This window comes from Desmodus rotundus, chromosome 7 (genome assembly GCF_022682495.2).
Source record: "Desmodus rotundus isolate HL8 chromosome 7, HLdesRot8A.1, whole genome shotgun sequence".
Classification (NCBI taxonomy): Eukaryota; Metazoa; Chordata; class Mammalia; order Chiroptera; family Phyllostomidae; genus Desmodus; species Desmodus rotundus.
In genome coordinates this window covers 72,314,664-72,335,399 of record NC_071393.1, presented here as the reverse complement: position 1 = coordinate 72,335,399, position 20,736 = coordinate 72,314,664, and the positions used below count along the sequence as shown (strand labels likewise).

At 36.8% G+C, this 20,736-nt stretch overlaps 1 protein-coding gene and 1 pseudogene across 3 annotated transcripts in view; both read right to left on the bottom strand.

Annotated features, from left to right (window-relative positions):
• The window catches only part of SPRED1 (sprouty related EVH1 domain containing 1), a 134,661-nt gene that overhangs the window by 15,136 nt on the left and 98,789 nt on the right, over window positions 1–20,736 (bottom strand). For all 3 annotated transcript variants that reach the window (XM_024568384.4, XM_024568386.4, XM_024568385.4), the window contains exon 5: window positions 12,629–12,781. In XM_024568384.4, the coding sequence (XP_024424152.1) occupies window positions 12,629–12,781 (153 nt within the window). The remainder of the gene's footprint in view (window positions 1–12,628; window positions 12,782–20,736) is intronic.
• LOC139441065 (nuclear receptor coactivator 4 pseudogene) lies at window positions 15,949–20,468 on the bottom strand (annotated as a pseudogene).

Below are 20,736 nucleotides of genomic sequence, written 5' to 3'. Positions count from 1 at the left end.
GCTCTAGGTTTTTAGAAGGATTTATTAGCAGAAAAAACCATGGGAGATGCTTCTTCAAAGTTGGTCATATGAAAATTTAAAAAGATTATATTTACAATGGTAATAACAACAAAATGGTACAAAGAATAAATCTCATAAAATATATTTTTTTTCCATGAAGAAGTGCAAGGCTTTATTGAGAGCCATACAAGAGCTAAACAGAGGGACAGATTATGTTCATGAATAAGGCTAAATTTCTCCCCAAACTAATATAGAGATTCAGTGCAATTAAAATGCAGGCTGCAAATGAATTTCTCACCAAATTTGATAAGCTGATTCTAAATTTTCTCTAAAACAGCCAAAAATTGTTTCAAATATAGAGGAACAAGAAGGTAGAAGCACTTACTCCACCGATATTAGGACTTCTTATAGAGCTAAAGTGCTTCTAAAAAGGAGCAGATGACAAGGTGACACTGAGGGCAGGAACACAGACCAGCAGATCAGACCAGAGAGACCAGAAATGGGTCTCAACAAATATGGGGACCTGATACACCACAGATACAGCACTCCCTATCAGTGGTGGAAAGATTCCAATAAATGGTGCTGAAGCAATTAATTATATACATGGTAAAAATAAAACTGGATTGCTCTCACAGAAGAGAAATCAATTTAAACTGGGCTATGGGCGAAACTAAAATTTTTAGACCAAAATAGAGAGAAAATCTTTGAAATAAGGATAGGGAGGCATTTATAAACCACCACCAGGAAAAGAATGATACGCTCAATTGCAATAAAATTTAGAATGTCTGTTCACCAAACCCCTACAGAGAGTGAAAAGCAACCACGAACTCGGAGATATTGCCACAAATAAAACTGAAAAAGGAGAAGTGACACTGAAAATTTTATTACTTAGTAACAAGGTTATTATAATATACAAGAACATGTAGTTAGTTTATAAAGGAACAGCTACAGCTATTTCTATAGTCTTCCAAATCCCCAATATACATCTCTTGTACTCACAAAACACATGAATCCTACAGACCAGGGGTCCCCAAACCCTGTTAGGAATTGGGCCTGTTAGGAATTGGGCCACACAGCAGGAGGTGAGCTTGAATGTAATGTGCTTGAATCATCTCAAAACCATCCCCTCTGCCCACGTGGAAAAATGTCTTCCACGAAACTGGTCCCTGGTGCCAAAAAGGTTGGGGACCGCTGCTGTAGACTAATTTACCCCAGGGACTTTTGTAGCACATCAACCTCAGAAGCCCATTCCTATACATCCTTAACGAAAGTCTTGCGCATGAATAGCTGGGGACAAGAAAGTCTGTACTAGCAGTATGCCTAATAACAAAATTATGGAAACAACTGAAATGTCCACTGGCAGAAAAAACATAAATTCTGCGGTGGAACTACCAAAAAAGCAGAGGAAATCTAAGCAACCATAGTCCAAGGTAATGGTAACCTCTAGGGATGAAGTCAAGTAGATAGGAATGGGGGTGTTCATTACAATGTCTTCTTTTCTATGTATTAAATATGTCATAAATCTTTGATCATAAGCTCACTGATACATTTGTTCTTATTTCTCTATAGTGAAATGACCTCCAGGAACTTGAAAGTAAGCAAAATTTAGTAAAGAAGCCCTAATAGCTTCTAGGCGTATTAGACTTAACTAAAACCTGAATGAGAGCATTAGCATTTTTAAAGAATGTACCCATCCATCAAAAGGATTTAAAGAGCCCATGGAGTCAAAAACAAACACTGGAGGGAAAAAACCTAAAGCCAGTCTTAGTGACAATTCTCTGTGGGTCTTCTGCAGATCTAGTGAGCAGAGGCCTTTGTTTCAGGCTGTCTTTTCAAAGATGTGTGTTTAGTGAAACCCTTGAAAGATATAGTGTCTCCCCTTTGAAGTTAGGCTGTTTAGTATCCCGTATAACAAAAGCAGTCTCCCTCCAAGACAAAAGTCAGGCAGGCTTATTGCCCATCAGGAAAGACTTGGGTTCCCTAGGCTCACGAGTTCACGCTGTGTGTGTAACATCCACCTGGGCAGCTCAGCACCATTCCCATGGGCCTCGGGAGGCAAGGGGAACCAACACAACATGAAGCTCAAGGTTTTTTATTGTACTGTAAGCAATGAAGTCCTTTGTCCCTGATCTACTAGCCTTCTGGCAGCATCCATGCATCTGGAGAGTTAACTTCATAGCTTTTAAGTTAGCTTTTAACTTAGAAGCTTTTAAGTAAAATCTTAGACTCGTCATATTTCTTGACATTGAGGTAGTCTATTTTGGCAAGGCTATTCCTCTCTTGTAGAGAAAGGTCTGTCAAGCTATTCCAGTCAAATGCAATTAAACATTCAAAGCATTTAATTACTCTGTTGAGTGTATACACAGACAAAGCTACCTTTAGCCAATGATACAGTATCTCATGAAGATCTACTTTATGCAGACAATGTACCAAACAAGCTGCTATGAGTACTACAGTCCACATGATGGCTTAAATTACAATTTTTTAAAAAAGATTTTACTTATTTATTTTTAGAGAGAAGGGAAGGGAGGGAGGATGAGAAGGAAACATCGATGTGAGAGAGAAACATCAATTGGTTGCCTCTCCTATGTGCCCGGATTGAGGACCAAGTCTGCAACCTTTCATTTTGCGGGAGGACACCCAAACAACTGAACCACATTGGTCAGTGCTTAAGTTAAATTTTATATTATGATTTTTACATATCGCTTTCTTAAACTTGACTGTTTTAATATTTGAAAGATGACTCCAGCCTTGATAGCATGACAAAATAAGGTTTCTGATCTGCAAGTTGGAAGGCCAGATTCTGTACTGAGGAAAATGCACCCTGTGAGATCTTTTGGGTGACATCAAAATGGACAACTGGTACACAATGCTAACAGTACTGTGCTAAATGCAATCGTGCATTATTCCTGTTAAGAAACTCCTGCAATATTTATTTATTAAATCTATATTTATTAGGAATTAGAATGCAATAGGCTTTCCATTCTAATTCCTAATAGACTAAGTTCACTTATTTTGACATCAGCAAATGTTTAAACATCTAGTTATGCGAACTCATACAATGTAACCCTTGTTTCTCTATGTCTTATCAATCTTGGAGGTAAAGAAAAGTATCCATAGTAAGGAAGTTGGAATTCAGATTCAAATAATCTGGCTGGCTCATGGGAATTTTGAAGCCCTGTTCAAAATTCCCATGCTGAGGGCTACCTGCCAAATACTGTTCAATTCCCTCTCTGCAGTTATCTAGCATCATTCTGTACTTTTCTACATGGTGACTACCTCAACCACCACACCACCTCCGTCACTGCCGTTTTGGAAGAAGAGTTCAGTTCTTTTTCCCTCCCATCAATCGCACAAAGAAAGAAAAAAGACAGACAAGACAAGACAAAGACAAGACAAAGACAAGACAAAGACAAGACAAGACAAGACAAGACAAGACAGGACGAAGACAAGGGAAGACAAGGGAAGGGAAGGGAAGGGAAGGGAAGGGAAGGAAGAAAGACAGACAGAAAAATAAAAACCCTACAAGTTTATAGTTCCCTCAGCTAAAGAAGGTAGGACAAGCAAACTCCCAGGATCTGGATGATGAATATTAATCTACTGTAAGTTTGTGTTACATTCACCAGGTTTTCTCTTCTTGCTCAACTGTATCAATCAGTGACTTAGTTTAAGATGTGTGTATTTCAATCCTCTCCTCCCAGGGGCTGAGTTTTTCTACCCATTATTCAAGATGTTAAAACATATTTTGTATAGTATTTAAAAGTGTTCAAGTGGGTATTTCAAGACTTAAAATGCCATATGTCCTAAGAATCCTTGAAGTTTATGAACAAATATAACTACAGATAATGTTCTGATGTCCCCAATTCCTGAAAAGGATATGCAGATTACTTTTTGCTTTTAGTCCTGCTAAAAACGGGTTGCTCAACCCGTTTGCTCAAAGTAAAACGGGTTTAGAACTACTTTTTTTCTCCCTCTTCTCGTGCCAATATCTTAATATACATTTTCCTGCATTTCTTGTAATATTTCATAATAAGCTTAGACAAAAATGCATAAACTATAGATAATTTCTACCCCCCAAATGAGGCAGTTTGTCACAGTGGTTGTTGTGAGAATTAAAATGAATTACATAAGTACTTTAAACAGTACTCAGCACAAAGTAGGCACAAGCTATGATAAAGATTAAAAACTATAATCATCAGATTTAATGAAACATAAAGCTGCCTATATACCATAAAGGGAAACATTTTAATCTGAGCTAGAATAAAAAGGAGAAAGAGGCTTACTTACCATTTCTAAATAACATTAGAATTTCAATAATTTAACAATTACTAATCTAGTGACTTTGTTCAGGCACTTAATGATTCTATGCATGAATTTCTTCCCTGGTAAAAATCAAAGATTTTGGCTTTGCTCAAATAAAATATTGGACTCAAAAGCACTTAGTGAAGCACCAAAGGACTATAAAATTTCATTCTTATTTTTAACAGTCTTCTCGATTTCCTGAGGCAATTATAAAGGTGGAATAAATCATTAAAAATAAAAACACATAAAACACTTTAACAGCTAGTCTGAAAATGAGAGTCATCCTCCCCAAAGTAAAAGTAGAATGATTCTCAGAAATTTGAGTGTTGCTTTCAGTAATATTTTTATTTTCTGTAGAAGTTAATGGACAACAACTGGCAGGAATACTAACAGGTTTCATTATACTACTTCACATACCATTTCTTCTCTAAGACATTGGAGGAAAAAAGGTCAAGAATATCAGTATACATTGCAGTTCCAATGTAGTGGGGAACAGAAACATGCGTGTGTTTGACAGAACAACAAATCAGACAATCAAATACTATCAAAGAAACAAGAGCCTTCACTTGTCTTTTGAGAAGAAAAAAATCATCCTGAGAATGGATGACAAAACTAACGTATTTCAAAATGGCCAATACGAAAGTGAAAGGAGCTATAAAATGTGATGTGAGTAGGAAAAGTAAAATTTCAGTTAAGTAAAAATAACTTAAAACTATCTTATCACAAGAAATACTTAGAATAATCATCACAAGAATTTAGATGACAGGATTCACGCTGTTATTGTGACTCTTGCTGAGACCCACTTTCCGTGAGTGACCAAAGTTCCTGGAGGGTTAAAAATTTTACTTAGAAAAAAAGAGGGATCCCATGGCCATAACAGCATTAAAGTTTGCTAGTATTTAGCCTGTTCTACTAAGTCATTAATCCAGTAAGATCATAATTAAAATAAATGTTTAAAGACTGCTTTAATTCACTCAGAAGAGAATTAATTAGCAGTGCTACCTCTAGAATTAGGCCTGTCTTTATACCAGATCAACACTGCAGCCCACCAATCCTATCGATTACCATGCCCCTTCCACCAAAAACCAACACATGTTCACAAGCCCATCTACATGCTTGCAAGTACATGCACCCCCACCACAAGCTAGCCAACTACTGGACCTAATCTGAGGCAAAGGCTGAAATGCCGAGTGTTCTGATCTGACCTGCTCGGTTCCTGTAGCTCTCTACCTGAGGACAATTCACGCTGTTGTGTCATCCTTTTCAAGGAACCCGAAAGATTTAAGAGGTCAAATTCCATACCAATTTATGGCTTGTTTTACATAAATGGCAACAACAATAAAACATATTAACTATTTGCTCTGTCCCACCTATTTTACATTAAAACAAGCAGCAATAGTTAACAACAACAAAATTAGAAACAGTATCTCAGGATGTATATGTCAGGATGGGTGGGGTGGGACAAAATGGCAGCTGAACTACAACCCGGAAGAGACGGCTGATGTCAAACCAGGGAACCACCAATGATAGATTGCCGCTTTGTTCAGGAGACCAATCCCTAGCCCCCACGAAGAGAGCCAACCAGAATTTGGTGCATAAAACCCTGCCATATTCCCTGCTTGGGCCGACTTCCCCCCTGCCCTGCTCTGCGGACCTGGGAACCTCGCCTGGGTGCGCAAACCCCAGTAAAGCTCTGTACTGCCTAATTTTGTGGCTGATTGGCATTTCTTCCTCGGCGGAACCTAAAAAAACCTTTCAGTATATATTTCAACTTATGTTTTCAGGCTATTTCAATTAAAAAAAATATATTTCATTTATTTATTTTTAGACCCAGGAGAAGGGAGGAAGAGAAGCATCAATGTGTGGTTGCCTCCTGCACAGCCCCCCTAGTGGGGACCTGGCCCACAACCCAGGCATGTGCCCTGACTGGGAATTGAACTGGTGACCCTTTGGTTCGCAGGCCAGCACTCAATCCACTGAGTCACACCAGCCAGGGCTGTTTTCAGACTATTTCAAATCATCATAATGTCTAGAAAATATTTTTCTTTTTATTGTTCTTAAATTTATCATTTATCCCTCTTACTGCTCTATTTGTTAAAATTTTCGTTTTTTAAATAATTGTTTTCCTTTTTAAGCTGTTTTTCTTTAAGATTTTACACTTTTTTTTTTTTAACACTTTTAATTTCCTCATCCACACCAGTTTGGGAAATTTGTCTTTATACTCCACACCATCTATTCTTTGTCATACTTTTACCTTCAATTTCTCAGTTTTTGGTTCAAATTTAGTTCAAAATTTTAAAATTTTAATTACTTAAAGTACTGCTTTTATTTATTTTTCCTTGACTTTAAAAATTTTGTATCATTTATGCTGGCTGTCAGGACAAGTGATGTCTTTTACAGCCACTAGTAATCATGACAGTTTATTTAATCATGACATACATTATTCAGAATATAAGTGGCTACATGTTGTAAAATGCCTGTGGTCTCTAACGCATAGCCCTTTGAGATTAGGCAAATCACTTATTCTTATGTTCCCTGACAAGAGCAGGAAGTAGTAGTGGTATATTGGTGGTGACAGAGATAGTTTCCCCAAACTTTTCCATCCCAGGTAACAGCATTTTCACCCACTCAGCTGCTTGGACCTCAAACTCAGAAGTCATCCTTGACTCCTCTTTCCCTCATATTCCATGTCTAATCCAGTATGAAATGGGTTTTGTTTTTGTTTTTGCCCTTCCTAAGAATTTATTCTCAATTCAACCATTTCTCCTCATCTCTACCTAGTTCAAATTACCAATATCATTTAACTAGACAAACTGGTCTTAATTCCACCCATGATCATACTCTAACTGTCCATTCTCCACATAGCAGCTATGTTTTAAAAATGCACATGAGGCCTTTATTAGAAATTAAAAACCTTCGAAAAGCTTCCATTAAAACCAGAACAACATTCCAAACCCTCCCAATAGCCTACACTATCCAAACACTACCAGGTTCTCTAACTGTAATTTGTAGTATTATCACCTTAATTCACTAAACTATAGCCACATAGGCCTTTCTGTTCTCCCACTATTCTATTTCCAATTACTTTGATTCTTAGCACTTATTACTATCTGAAATAATACTGGTTATAAAAATTATTTATTATCTATCTCCCTCATGGCTCAAAAGGATATATTCCTTTATATCTTTTGTATCCTTTGTGAGGCTGGGGCTCATATCAGTCTTACTCATAGCTATTGCCAGGGCTTAGAATAGAGGCCTGGTACATAGGTGTTCTAACATGCATCACATGCATATATGACATACACACCAATGTGTATATGAATATGAATTAACTTTTTTTTAAACAACAGAAATACTGTTTTTTTTTTTAGATTTTCTTTTTTTATCCTCAGCCAAGGATTTTTAAAAATTGCTTTTGGACGGAGAGAGGAAGAGAGAGAAACATCTGTGCAAGAGAGAAGCATGGATTGGTTGCCTCCTGATGTGCCGGGACCTGGGTTTGTTTGAGCCAGGGCCAGGGGCTGCAAATGCCTGTGCATGAACTGGGGACCAAACCTGCTTTATACTTCTTGTAAGAAAGGAAGGTCAATGTTCTGAAGTGATTTGGTAAATGGCTGTTCTTCCTTGCACAGAGCCTGGGTTTCCAATGCCATTCCTATTCGGATTTTACCCCACTACTTAACAGGGCAGACAGAGAATTACTGTAAGATTTGCAATGAAATAGTACTGCCAGGCATTTTGCTATTTTTACTTTTAAAATTTCTACATTTTATTTATTTTTTGATTTAATGTACATTGTATTTTTTCCATTATCATTTAGTGCTCTTATACCCTCCGCCACCCAGCAATCACCACACTGTTGTCCATGTATCCTTTTTCCTTTTTGCTAAATCCCTCCTCTCCCTACCTCCATCCCCCCAGCTGTAATCCTGCTCTCCATCTATGAGTCTGTCTCTGTTTTATTTGTTAGTTCAGTGTGTTCGTTAGATCCCACATGTGAGGGAAATCATAGTATTTGTCTTTCTCTGATTGGCTTATTTCACTTAGTATGAAGTATAATGTTACCCAGGTCTATTCATGCTGTCACAAAGGGCACAACTGTCTTTTTTACAGCTGAGTAATATTCTATTGTGTAAACGCCCCACAGTTGTTTTATCCATTCAGCTACTGATGAATGCTTGAGCTGCTTCCGTATCTTTACTATTGTAAATAACATTGCAATGAACGTAGGGGTGCATATATTCTTTTGAATTAAGTGTTTTTGGGTTCCTTTGGGTAAATTCCCAGAAGTGGGATCGCTAGGTCAGAAGGCATTTTTAATTTTTTGAGGTATCTCTATACTACTCTCCATGGTGGCTACAACAATCTGCAGTTCCACCAGCAGTGCAAAGGGGTTCCCTTTCTCCACATCCTCGACAGCACTGGTTGTTTGTTGATTTACTGACGATAGCCATTCTGACAGATGTGAGGCAATATCTCATTGTGTTTTAATTTGCATTTCCCTGATGATAGTGACATTGAGCATCTTTACATATGAATGTTGGCCATCTATATGTCCTCTTCGGAGAAGTGTCTGTTGAGGTCTTTTGCCAATTTTTTAATGGGATTGTTTTTTTGGTGTTGAGTTTTGTATGTTCTTTATAAATGTTGGATATTAACCCCTATAAAAGAACTTTTAAACCCATAAAGTAACACTGTGGAAGTTTTATTATTATTGCTATTTACATTAGGAAATACGAAGACAGAGAGAATTAATAGCTTTATAATTCCGAGTAAGTTAAAAAGCCAAGAACTAAAGTTATATCTGCCTTTGACTAAAACCCAAGATCTTACCCATTGCTGCACAAATGTCTATTGAGGGAATAGTTTTTCCCCAATGCCTAGTTTGAATCTAATAAGTAAATAGACTTTAAGAAAAATAGTAGAATAATAAGTCTATGCAGGAAATGTAAAACTCACAGCTCCAATGTACACAAAGCAGCAAGAAGCATCTCCTTACTCAAAGGTTATAATGATTAACCAAGTAACTCTCCTCCCAACTATGATGAAACTAGGCTCTAGCACTAAACAAAAAGGGAAGTCAAAATCTTGTAAGATAGACTGGAACAAGAGCTCGGTCTAAAAGCAGCACTGTTGGATAAAGTGCACATCATTTTATCTCCTCTGTGTTTAATCCATCCATCCTGTAACTCTGGAATGGACAGCTGTTTATGCTATAATAACCTATCCTAAGCCGACTCATTCACCTTCCTTCTTGTAAAAATATATTACAAGCTAAACAATACCAGGGTATAACTATAGAATCAGCTCAAAATGGTGCTATGAAGAACTTACAAAACTCAACACCCCTGCAAAAACAAACAATCCTGTTAAAAAATGGGCAAAGGGCCTCGCTTATTCAAAGAGGACACACAGATGGCCAATAGACACATGAAAAGATGTTCAACATCACTAATCATCAAAAAAAATGCAAATTAAAACCACAATGAGATATTATCTCACATCTGTCAGAATGGCTATCATCAATAAATCAATAAACGAGTGCTGGTCAGAATGTAGAGAAAGGGGAACCCTTTTGCACTGTTGGTGGGAATGCAGATTGGTATAGCCACTGTGGAAAGCAGTATGGAAATACCTGAAAAAATTAAAAATGGATTTGCCTTATGACCAGTGATTCTACTTCTGGGAATTTATCCAAAGAAACCCGAAACACTAATTCGAAAGAATATATGCACGCCTATGTTCAATGCAGCATTATGCACAATAGTCAAGATATGGAAGCCGCCCAAGTGTCCATCAGTAGCTGAATGGCTAAAACAACTATGGGACATTTATACAATGCAATAGTACTCAGCTATAAAAAAAGAAAAATTTACCCTTTGGGACAATATGGATGGACCTGGGGAACATTAAGCTAAATGAAATAAACCAGAGAAAGACAAATACCATATGATTTCCCTCATATGTGGAATCTAATGAAATGAACTAACAAGCAAAATAGAGAAAGACTTATATAGCAGGCTGACAGCTCAGGGTGAGGGTGTTGAGAGGGATTGAGCAAAAAAGAAAACGAACTCATGGACATGAACAACAGTGTGGTGATTGTGGGGGTAGGGGGTGGGTGGAGGTGGAAGAGAGTAGAAGGGGGATAAACGGTAATGAAAAAATACAATAAATAGTGGAATAAAGTACTTAAATAAATTAATTATTGATCATAAATAAATAATTTTTATCAAGCAAAAGAAACTATTAAGAGAGTGAAAAGGCAAACCACAAGGCAGAAGTAGACATACCTACAATACGTATATCCAACGAAAAAACTGATTTCTAACATAAATAAAATAATGCCTATAAATCAATGAGAAAAAGAAAGATAACTTGAAATAAGATGTGGAAAAATCTCGGAAACTTCAGAAAACAATTTCTAAATGGTCAAGAGGCAATGGAAAAAGGTTGTTCAACATCAGTAGTAATCAGGAAACTTTCAAGTCACAATAAAATATTACTTTACTTCACCAAGTGACTAACTTGGAGGAAAAATGGGCAACACCAAGTGTTCAGGGAAAATTCCCACCACAAGTGGAAATATAAACTGGTACCACTTGGGAATGTTTTTGTCTTTGAGTAAAACTGACACTCCATAAAACTACACTATGTTTAACCTGTGGTTTCTTGTGTCTTCTGGTACATGACTGTGTACCCAGGTTTGTGAAGCAACAATAAGATAAAGCCCAAAGTGTTTTGTGGAACATAAAAATACAACAATCTGGCCCTTGTCTTATCTGCCTCTCTTTTTTACTCTCCATGCTGGTTTTCTCTATGTTAGATCACAGGTGGCAAACACAAGGTCCGCAGGCTGGATCCGGCTTGGAGACCTTGTGTTATCCAGCGGGCACCTTGTTTCTATTCCGCGGCAGCGCTGAGCTCTCGCTTAACAGTTAAGGAGTAGTTGCATTTATACAGTCCTAAAATTACATTCGGCCCTTTGAAGGCAACCCTGAGGCTAATGTGGCCCCCTGTGAAAATGAGTTTGACACCCCTGCTCTAGATCATGCATGCTTTTGCTTTACATCGCTCCCCATTATGAACTAAACATTCATGCCCTGACAAAATTCATATGAAACTCTAATGCCCAAGGTGTTGGTATTTGGAAATGGGACCTTTGGGAAATAGTTCATGAAGGCTGTGGTCCTGGTCTGATGAGATTAGTGCCCTTTCAGGAAGAGACACAAAAGAGCTTGTTCACTTTAATGTTTTCTCTCTCTGTCTCTGCCAGGTGAGGACACAGAGTGAAGGCAGCTGTCTACAATCCAGGACGACAACCCTCACTAGGAAATCAACCATGCTGGCACCCTAATCTCAGACTTCCAGCCTTCAAAACTCTAAAGATATTTCTGTTAAGACACCTTTTTAATGCTATTTTGTTCTGGCAGAACAAGCTGACTATTATACTTGCTCTAAAACTTTCATCCCCTCACTCCTGGTGTCCTTTCCCCCCAGTCCTCATGACCAGCCCCTCTCTTTAATTGGCTAAGTGTTCCTGTCCTTGAGAAGTTTAGGCATACCTAGAAACAATTACTTACCTTCCACAACGAGTCCAATGCCCCTATCCTGTGCTCCTGTAACACTCGGAGCACGCATCTATTACCTCACCAGAAACACTCGAACAGAAACCATGGTTTATTTTCCTTTCTATCTGTCGATTCTAAAGCACAGGGTCTTGCATATAGTATAAAATAATTAATAATAATAACTTGTTAAACTTAATGCTTTACCATATTGTTCATTTGTCTACCTATAGTGTACGCAAATTTCTTTCCTAACAAATTACATGTTTGAAGTCCTCAGGTCAAATGAGAATCATTCAATAAAAATCAGCTGGGCTTCAGGTACAGCCACTATGTCACTGGACACTAATACACATTACAGATATTATCTATCAAGAAGAATGAGATATTTTAAAACTTTTTAAAAAACCATTTTGATTGGCCTTTGATTTTGTAGACAGAATGGGTAGGATTTTAACTACATGAATTCACATAGTGTACAAGAATTGTAACTGATACATTCCTTCTTTTCACCTCTGTCACTGAAAAACTTAAAGTCAAATTTATGGCTCAATTATTACAACTGTAGGGGACTTTATGGCTTACATATTTATTGTCTCTTCTGGATTTGATTCATTATAAATCATATTCTCCTGGGTTTCTGTTGTTATTTGTTAATTTTGTCTAATAAAGGGCAGATGGCCTTAACATCCTTGTCTAACACATCCAACTTCTATATGTGTGAGTAACACACTGGAAAATATTTAGCTTCTCACCTGATTGGCTTGGCTTTGCAAGTAGACTCTTCTAGCATTCAAATCTTCAAAGGGAGAAGGTCTTGAGCTTCTATAAGGCTCACTGGTAACAACTGTCTCTTGCTGGAAAAGATGATCTTTCACTAGAGAACTGGGAGTATCCTCTTCAGTTGCCTAATGGGAACAAACCCCAACTCATTAGTTACTAGGATATAAGAAATTAAATACTTTCACTCTAACAAGTATTCAGCAAATCAGTAAGAATGTACCACTACCATCACTATGAATAGCAATTCCCTAAATTCAAATGTACATGATTGGAGAGCCATGTCAAAATAAAATATTAAAAAAAAATCAACTTCATGAGCAAACTGGGCTTTCTTACAGAAAATGACTTAGGAAGAACTGGAAGACTAACCATGCCATCTAAGAGAGATATCTAGTTATAATGAAGCCTTTAGTTATAATTAAAAATGATACTGTATATAGAAAATAAAGAAAATATTAGGAAGAAAATATAAATCAACACGTGTTCTTTTGCAAGTTAAAAGAAAGGTATGTGTACCAAGAACTATGCTGTACTGTGTAACAGGGAATCAGAAGAAAGATAGCAGTCATGACCTTGTTGAGTCGTGAATGAACTAAGTAGCCTGAACTTGTTGATTATTTCAAAAGATTAAAATCACATGAGACTTAGAGGAAGGGAATGTGCTCAGTCAAAAACATGTTTTTAAAATTTTAGAAACACTAATTTCTGAGAAATAAATGTTAAATAAGTGAGACTTAGCATACTACAAAACAAAAAGTCCTAAAAGAGTTTTGTTTCTTTTTTTAAAAAAGAAGTGAGATGACTCTTTGCTGTAACTATTCCCGTTACCATATAATTATTTGGGAAGAAGCAGTGACAGCCAATTAAAAACGACAAAAACACTTTCACTGAGTGTTTAGGCTCATTCTAAACTAATTTAGAATCAGGGACTAACTATTTTAAAGGTACAAACTTTTATAAGCTTTTGTTAAATTAATAAAACACATTTAAGAATTTTGGTATTACTTCTAAAATTAAGCCATAAAGTTCATTAAATGGCTACGATATTTTAAATTTACAAATGCAAGTTCTAGTCTTTCTTCTGGAACAAAGTAACCTTGTGATATTTAATTTCTTTGGAACCCAAGTGCCTCAACTGTTTCATGACATGGATTATTACAAGGACTTAGTGAGAAGATAATACATATGAAAATGTTCTGAAAATTAAAAGCTGGTATTTTATCAGGGAGCACAAAATTAAACTTAAAAATATATAAGAATCTGTTATTTAAAACTAAATATGTTGAAGGCGGTTAATTGCTATTTAGCTAATTTCATAGCTGTTGTCCAAATGTGTTGCAACGTTTAATGTAAAATTACTGGAAAGGAGTTGGCTACATACTGGTATCCAGCAAACATTTTTTCACAACGCATGATTAAAATTTTAAAGAGTAAGAACACATTTATTTGTTTTACAGAATTCTTAAAATAAATAACTCGAGTAACTGAACAAATTAAGGAAACTCAATAGTAGAAAATACTCGGGTGAGAAAAGGTTTAAGGGTGTCCAACCTTTTGGCATCTCTGGGCTACACTGGAAGAAGAGTTATCTCAAGCCACACATTAAATACATTGCAACACGTAATCACAAAAAAATCGCATGATGTTTTAAACATTACGATCATGTTTTAAAATTTACAATTTTGTGTTGGGCTACATTCATAGCCATTCTGAGCCACATGCAGCCTGCAGTCCACAAATTGGACACCCCTGGGAGAAAAGGCTTAGGTTGAAACCTCATCCAATTAGGGTATAAAATTTAAGCAATTCATTTCTCTGAATCACAGTTATTATAAATGGGTGTACAATTTGTACTAAAAATCTCAGGGTTAGTTAAAGTACTCAGGGTGGCTCAGTTAGTTGGAGCATCATCCTGGAAACCAAAAGGTTGTGGGCTTAATCCCTGGTGGGGGAGGGTACAGCAGGCAATTGATGGATGTTTCTTTCTCAATGTTTCTTTCTACCCACCCCCCCCAAACCAATAAACACATCTTCAGGTGAGGATTTAAAAAAAAAAGATATCAAAGAGATTAAAAACTACAAAATGGCATGAATTGCAATACTTATATCAGTAGTAATTATAAAGTAACTATACTTTTGATGGTGACAACTATTTGGATCAGGTTGTTTTTACTGAATTTTAATCTAATTGAAGAGTCAATTAAGAATTATAAAATACAAATAAAGCTTACTTTAAAATCTGTACCTAAACAAACATAAAATGGTTATATAATTCAGTGTTTTACTATACTGAATTGCGTTAATTCTACTTATATTCCATATATTAAACTGTAATACATTTCACTTTGATTAAGACTAAACACATGTATTTTTTAAAGAGAAATATCCCAAGTGTTTCCTGTTTTGTTATTCAACATTTTTGTGTATTTGGGTATTAAAAGTAGTTTAAATTTTTTCACCAAAAGTTAGTAGGATAAAGTTATCCTACTAACTCACTCAAAATATTTCTTATCACACAGCGAATTCAACTACTCACCTAAATGGGTCTCAGCTTATAAAATAACTAAAACATTTTTCAGGTATCTGACATAATGAAAACAAAGCCCAAAAACCCTCACTGTTTGAAATTGCAGTCCTACAATTTATAAGGCACATATTATGCAGGAATTTTGGGAAACAAATTAACATTTTTAGAGAACCCTAAACTGGAAGAGCATTTTCCTACTACTTAATTATCTCTCTTTCAGTAAGTTATAAATTCAGATGTATATTAAATTAACAAAATTTTTAAAAAAGCGGTGATAAGAAAAATGGCTATTCTCATCCGCTGTTAATTCTATACACAGGAGTAAAATCTGCAATAACCATTTCTGAAAAACTGTTTTAATAAAATGTATCAAAAACTTAAAACATTCACACATTTTAACTACTTCTTGAATCTAGTATCAAGGAAAAAAAACTGTTTAGGAACAATATATTTTTCTCAGAATCATTACTTTTTCAAGCAAGTTTACTAGCTTTAGTCAGCATCTTGATTATAGAACTATTTCATTTTTAAAACCACAGTGCTTTAATGTACTAGTAACAACCTAATCTAAGGAGCCATAGAGGCTTATGAAAGAAATATTCAACAAGATGTTGTGTTTCTAGACTAGGGGTGAATTGAGTTAATACTTTGTAAGAAGAAAATGAATCACCTCAGCATCAACAAATAGCCCTTTTCTTTTACACAGTAACTCATAATTTGATGACTTATTTCTCTTTACTAGTTCAAAATTAGGCAGGAAAAGAACTAAGGTGACTGGTCACACCCAGAAACACAATAGTTTGGCAAGTTGCAGTCACTTGGCTCATCATGGGAAGTGTAATAATTTGCAGAAAAGCTGCTTGACTCTAGTACTCCATTTTGATACAACCACCTTTCTTTATCAACTTTCAGCTTGCATACAGGAAAAGAGATCACAAACTGCTGGGAGGTTGTTAACAGTCTGGGGAAAGCTATATTCCTCCTGTAGGGGTGAATTAAGTAACACTTCCTTGGCCTTCTTTGTAAGTAGCCATTTATCTTCTCCTGAGGATAACTGGCTGAGGTTTCCTGTCTTTTTTCCTGGCAAGGCCCAGTCAGCTGTGTTAAAGGGACACAAGGAAGTGGCCACAGGGTTCATAAGCTTTTGTTTGCCAGTTCTGTCCTCAGTACTAGGCACTTTCTTGGGATATCCTTTTTTTGCATTAGGGTGTGATGAGCCACTGGCAAAGTACAGTTCCTTATCACTTTAAAGGAATTAGCAATTCTCAAAAGAGCCATTGCCTTTGGCGTCTTAGCTTGTTATGTTGCCTCTTTTCTCAAAGGACAGAGCCACATACCTAAGCAGGGAATCTCAGAATCAGGTTTGGTTCCACAGGCATACCATTTTTTTCTTTTGCTTCTTTCTCCAGCAGCCATTTACAAACAGCTTCCGTTTCACAATTTTCTTCACAATACACTCTGCAAAGCTGTACAAGGGCTCATTGGCTTTGCAGACAGACCTTCTTTATACTGGGTGCTGACACTTCTGTACAAGTCAATCCTCAATAATCGTGCTGGGAGCATGTAAGGGTTTCTTGGTCATTCAAGTACTTCAGATCACCCAAGTTGTCAATCTTCACACCTTAGGGCTGGTTGCCCCAACAACTGGCACAGGAACCAGGCTTGACAATCCAATCATTCACTCTATAAGACTCTTGGAACACGTAGAACAAGAGCTTAAAGTTCTCACTTGTTTTACAGCTGCCATTCCCAGCCTTTTCCAGCTTTTGGGATTCCTGGGGAGTGACCAGCCAATCAGAAAGATCCATCTCACTTTGATTGAGAAGCTCTAGATTTTCAACCTTTTTCAGTATCTATGGAGTAAGCACTGGTGGTAGAATAGCTGTTACCCCTTTGGTAACTTGGTTTTTCAGAAACTTCTTGTTGCTGCCTCTTGTGGAACCATTTTCCAAGCCCTTTAAAGGTTGCCCCAGACATTATTAAAGAAATCGCAGGCTCTGGCAGAAGTCTGATTATTCTCCAAGGTCTGATTTTGGGCAAGCCAGTCCTGGAGATTGGTGCTGGGAGTGTAAGAAGCCTGATGACCACTGGCATGTTTGCTTCCAAGGAGCCATTCACTAAAAAGGACAGCTGTGGTGCTAAATGCTGACTTCTGCTCCACAAAAGATCCAATATTTGATGAGCTAATATGAGCCATCAACTGCTCAGGAATGTAGATGGTCTTGAGGGACCCAAATGGCCTGGTGTAGAGCAGTTGTGTCTGCTTCAAAGAGTAGGATGGTTGAATCTTCAGGTTTGAGATACAAGCTGCCCAGTTTCTCCAGGCACACAGAGACTTGACTGGTTAGTTTTGGGTACACTCCAGTTGAAGAATAAGATAACTGAACTGGCCCAGTAATGGGCAGAGCTGTTGGACCTGCTGCTTAAGTGTCTCCTCTTCAAGCTGATGATAGATGAGATCTACTTGTTCATACAACCACACCTCATGGCTTTGAAGGCATTCAAAGTGAAGGGCTTTTTGCAGCTGTGAGTGTGGCCTTTGATTTCTTGAGAGTTAGCTTAATTTCCCAATCAGCCTGGAGAACTCCACCAATAGCAGGCTCCAAATCCCTCTGTGCAACACAACACCTCAAAAGGGGTTCTCTCTTATTGGACCACTCTGGTCCTGTGAGGTACTCAATCTGCTCACTGTTCTAGCTATAAGTACAATTCTGGATGATCCGAGGGGACATTTGGTGGAAAGACACCACCTGACACATGAGAAGCCAACAGCTTCTCAGAATTATTTTTGATAAAGAAATAACCTAATGCCCCCAAATAAAACTTAATTAACTAAATTATGCAATGCCTATTTAACAGAATATTGAGCAGTCACTTGAACTTAGGTTTATGAATAGTATCTACTATGTGGGGAAATATTTAGTGTTAAATAGTATATAAAATGGTATTTTATCATAAGCATAAAAATATAAAAGATTGGCTTTTCTACTTAGAACTCCTCTAAGATTTCCAATTATAAAACTGTATTAGGAGACCTTGCACATATTAGTGATAAAAGGCAATTAGTATTGTCTGAGAACAATTTCAGAAAACACATGAAAGGTTCAGACACAAAACCCATCCCTGTGAAAATCTGTCCCTCTGAAAACACAAGATATAGTCCAATTTTATATCATAGGGGCAAAAATAGACAATGAATATAGAAAAAGATATTGAATTACATTCAGTTAAAGACAAAAATATAATGCCAATTTTTATACAGGCTAGAAAGATGGAAAAGATAAATAACACGCAATGTTGGCAAGAGTATGGAGGAACAGGAATACCTGTGCACTGTTGGGGGAGTGCAGTTCTCCTTTGAGAGGGTGAATCTACAGATACATGTAGAAATAATCATGGCAACACTATTTTTAACAAAAAAGAAGGAAAAAAGGAAAAGCATCCTATGGCTATTATCAGCAGGACATTGGTTTAAAAATTATTATATAAATATATGACAATTCTATGCTGACATTAAAAAGATCTGCATGCAGCACCCATAAGATACTGTTAAATGAATAAAAGCTAGGTATAGAACTATCAGCATGTCACGATCTTATTTGTCTAATTGATAGGAAGGGCGAGTATTTGCCACACAACTTGAGAAAGAGAATATAACCAACACAACAAATAGCTCCTATGTTTTTCTCCATGTTAGCAAACCCCATCTCTACAAACAGGTAAACATCATCTTGAAGGTTTTTTTTCCCATTTTTTTATTCTTCCTTACAGTTTTACCACACAAGTATTATCCCTAGACAATACTTAGTTATAAATGCTTTTAAATTTTATTTGACTGATACCATGCTTTTTGGGACATTATGGAACTTGATTCTTTTGCTCAACTTTTTTTGGTGAAACTCATTCTTGATGACACATGGAACAACAGCTCATTCATTTTCACTTCTTTGTAGCAATGGTAACTAACCTGTATCAAGCATTTTCTATGTATCAGACATTGTACCGAGCATTTTACAAGGTTAACTAATTTAATCCCACAACCTTTGGAAGTAGAGAGCATAATATTATATTACCTCTCTATTCTGTCTGTAGAAGCTAAAATTCAGAGATTAAGTAATTTGCCTAAAATAAAAGTCACTTTTTTGCTATTTCAAACAATGTTGCTAAGAACATTCTTGTACAGGCCTCACAGTACATAGCTATAAGTGTTAACATATCCAAGAGTGGAAATGCTGGATTACATATGTTCCAGTTTACACAATAAAAATTATTTTCCAAGGTGATTTTTCACAAACTCATAAGCAGCATTCTATATTTTCACAGACTACACATTTTCACAACTTACACTCATATGTATATATATATATGTACATATATATATATATGCTGTTTTAAGTTCTAAGATAATGAATTGTTCTCAATTTTTAGTGAACAAGAAATTTTTTTACACGAACAAGAATTTTTGAGAATGAACAAAAGAACAATGATAACTGTTCAAACAAATGAATGCAAAGGTTTTACTAATTTTTACCACGGCTCCTACTGCTGTTTCATCTTCACCTCTTTTTGTTTCAGAAATACTGATGTACTTGTTTCTTTCTAGTACCATCTGACATTTCACACTTGTGATCCTTACATGTCATTTCCTCTGCCCACAATGACTATCTTCAATATTCCACTAGCAAAATTCCTTTATAACCTCAGCCATAAACTCATCAAAGTCTTTGTTGATCCACTCCCAAATTAACCACTGTCTCCTCTGAACTTCCTGAAACATACTTCTATCTGTCACCCTATATTCTAAGTGTTCTTTTATTTATATTTCTCCTATAAACCAGTAATGACTCTGTTTTATCCCTAGAGCTTAAACTATGCCTGGCACATAGTGAATACCCTACAAATAATGTGTTATGTGCAAAAATCCACAAACTGGATCACATTATATTAACATAGACTCTTGATAGCAAATTTGGTACAATAGAAAAAATACAGAAAAAAACCCACCACCACAAAACCTTTACTCACAAAAGAATTAATTCCAGTAATTGTTAAAAGTTCAAATTACACAAAAATAATACTTCCCAGTTCAGTGTGAACTTCTGGTCAAGATGGAGGCATAGGTAGACATGCTTTGCCTCCTTGCACAACCTCCAAACAAAAAACATCCGGAATTGCCAGAAAATCAAACTGTATGGAGTTCCAACAACCAAGGATTTAAAGCAGCCATATTCATCCACATGAGTAGGAGGAGCAAAGATGGGGAGCTGGGGCAAAGAGGATGCCATGTGGCGGTGAACAGGAGGTCCCACATTCATGTGTGGTGGATAAAAATTGGGAAAGATACCTGGGGAGTGAGCAATCCCAGCCCCAGGGCCAGATCTTGTAGCCCAGGGTTCCAGTGATGGAAAAATAAAGCCCTGAGACTTCTGGCTGTAGAAAACGAGTGGCGGTTGGGGCGGTGGAAGAAACTGCCAGTCTCATAGGAGAGTCCATTTAAAGGGCCCACACAGTCCTAGAACGTATGCAAACGCGCCCACTCTAGGAACCACCAGA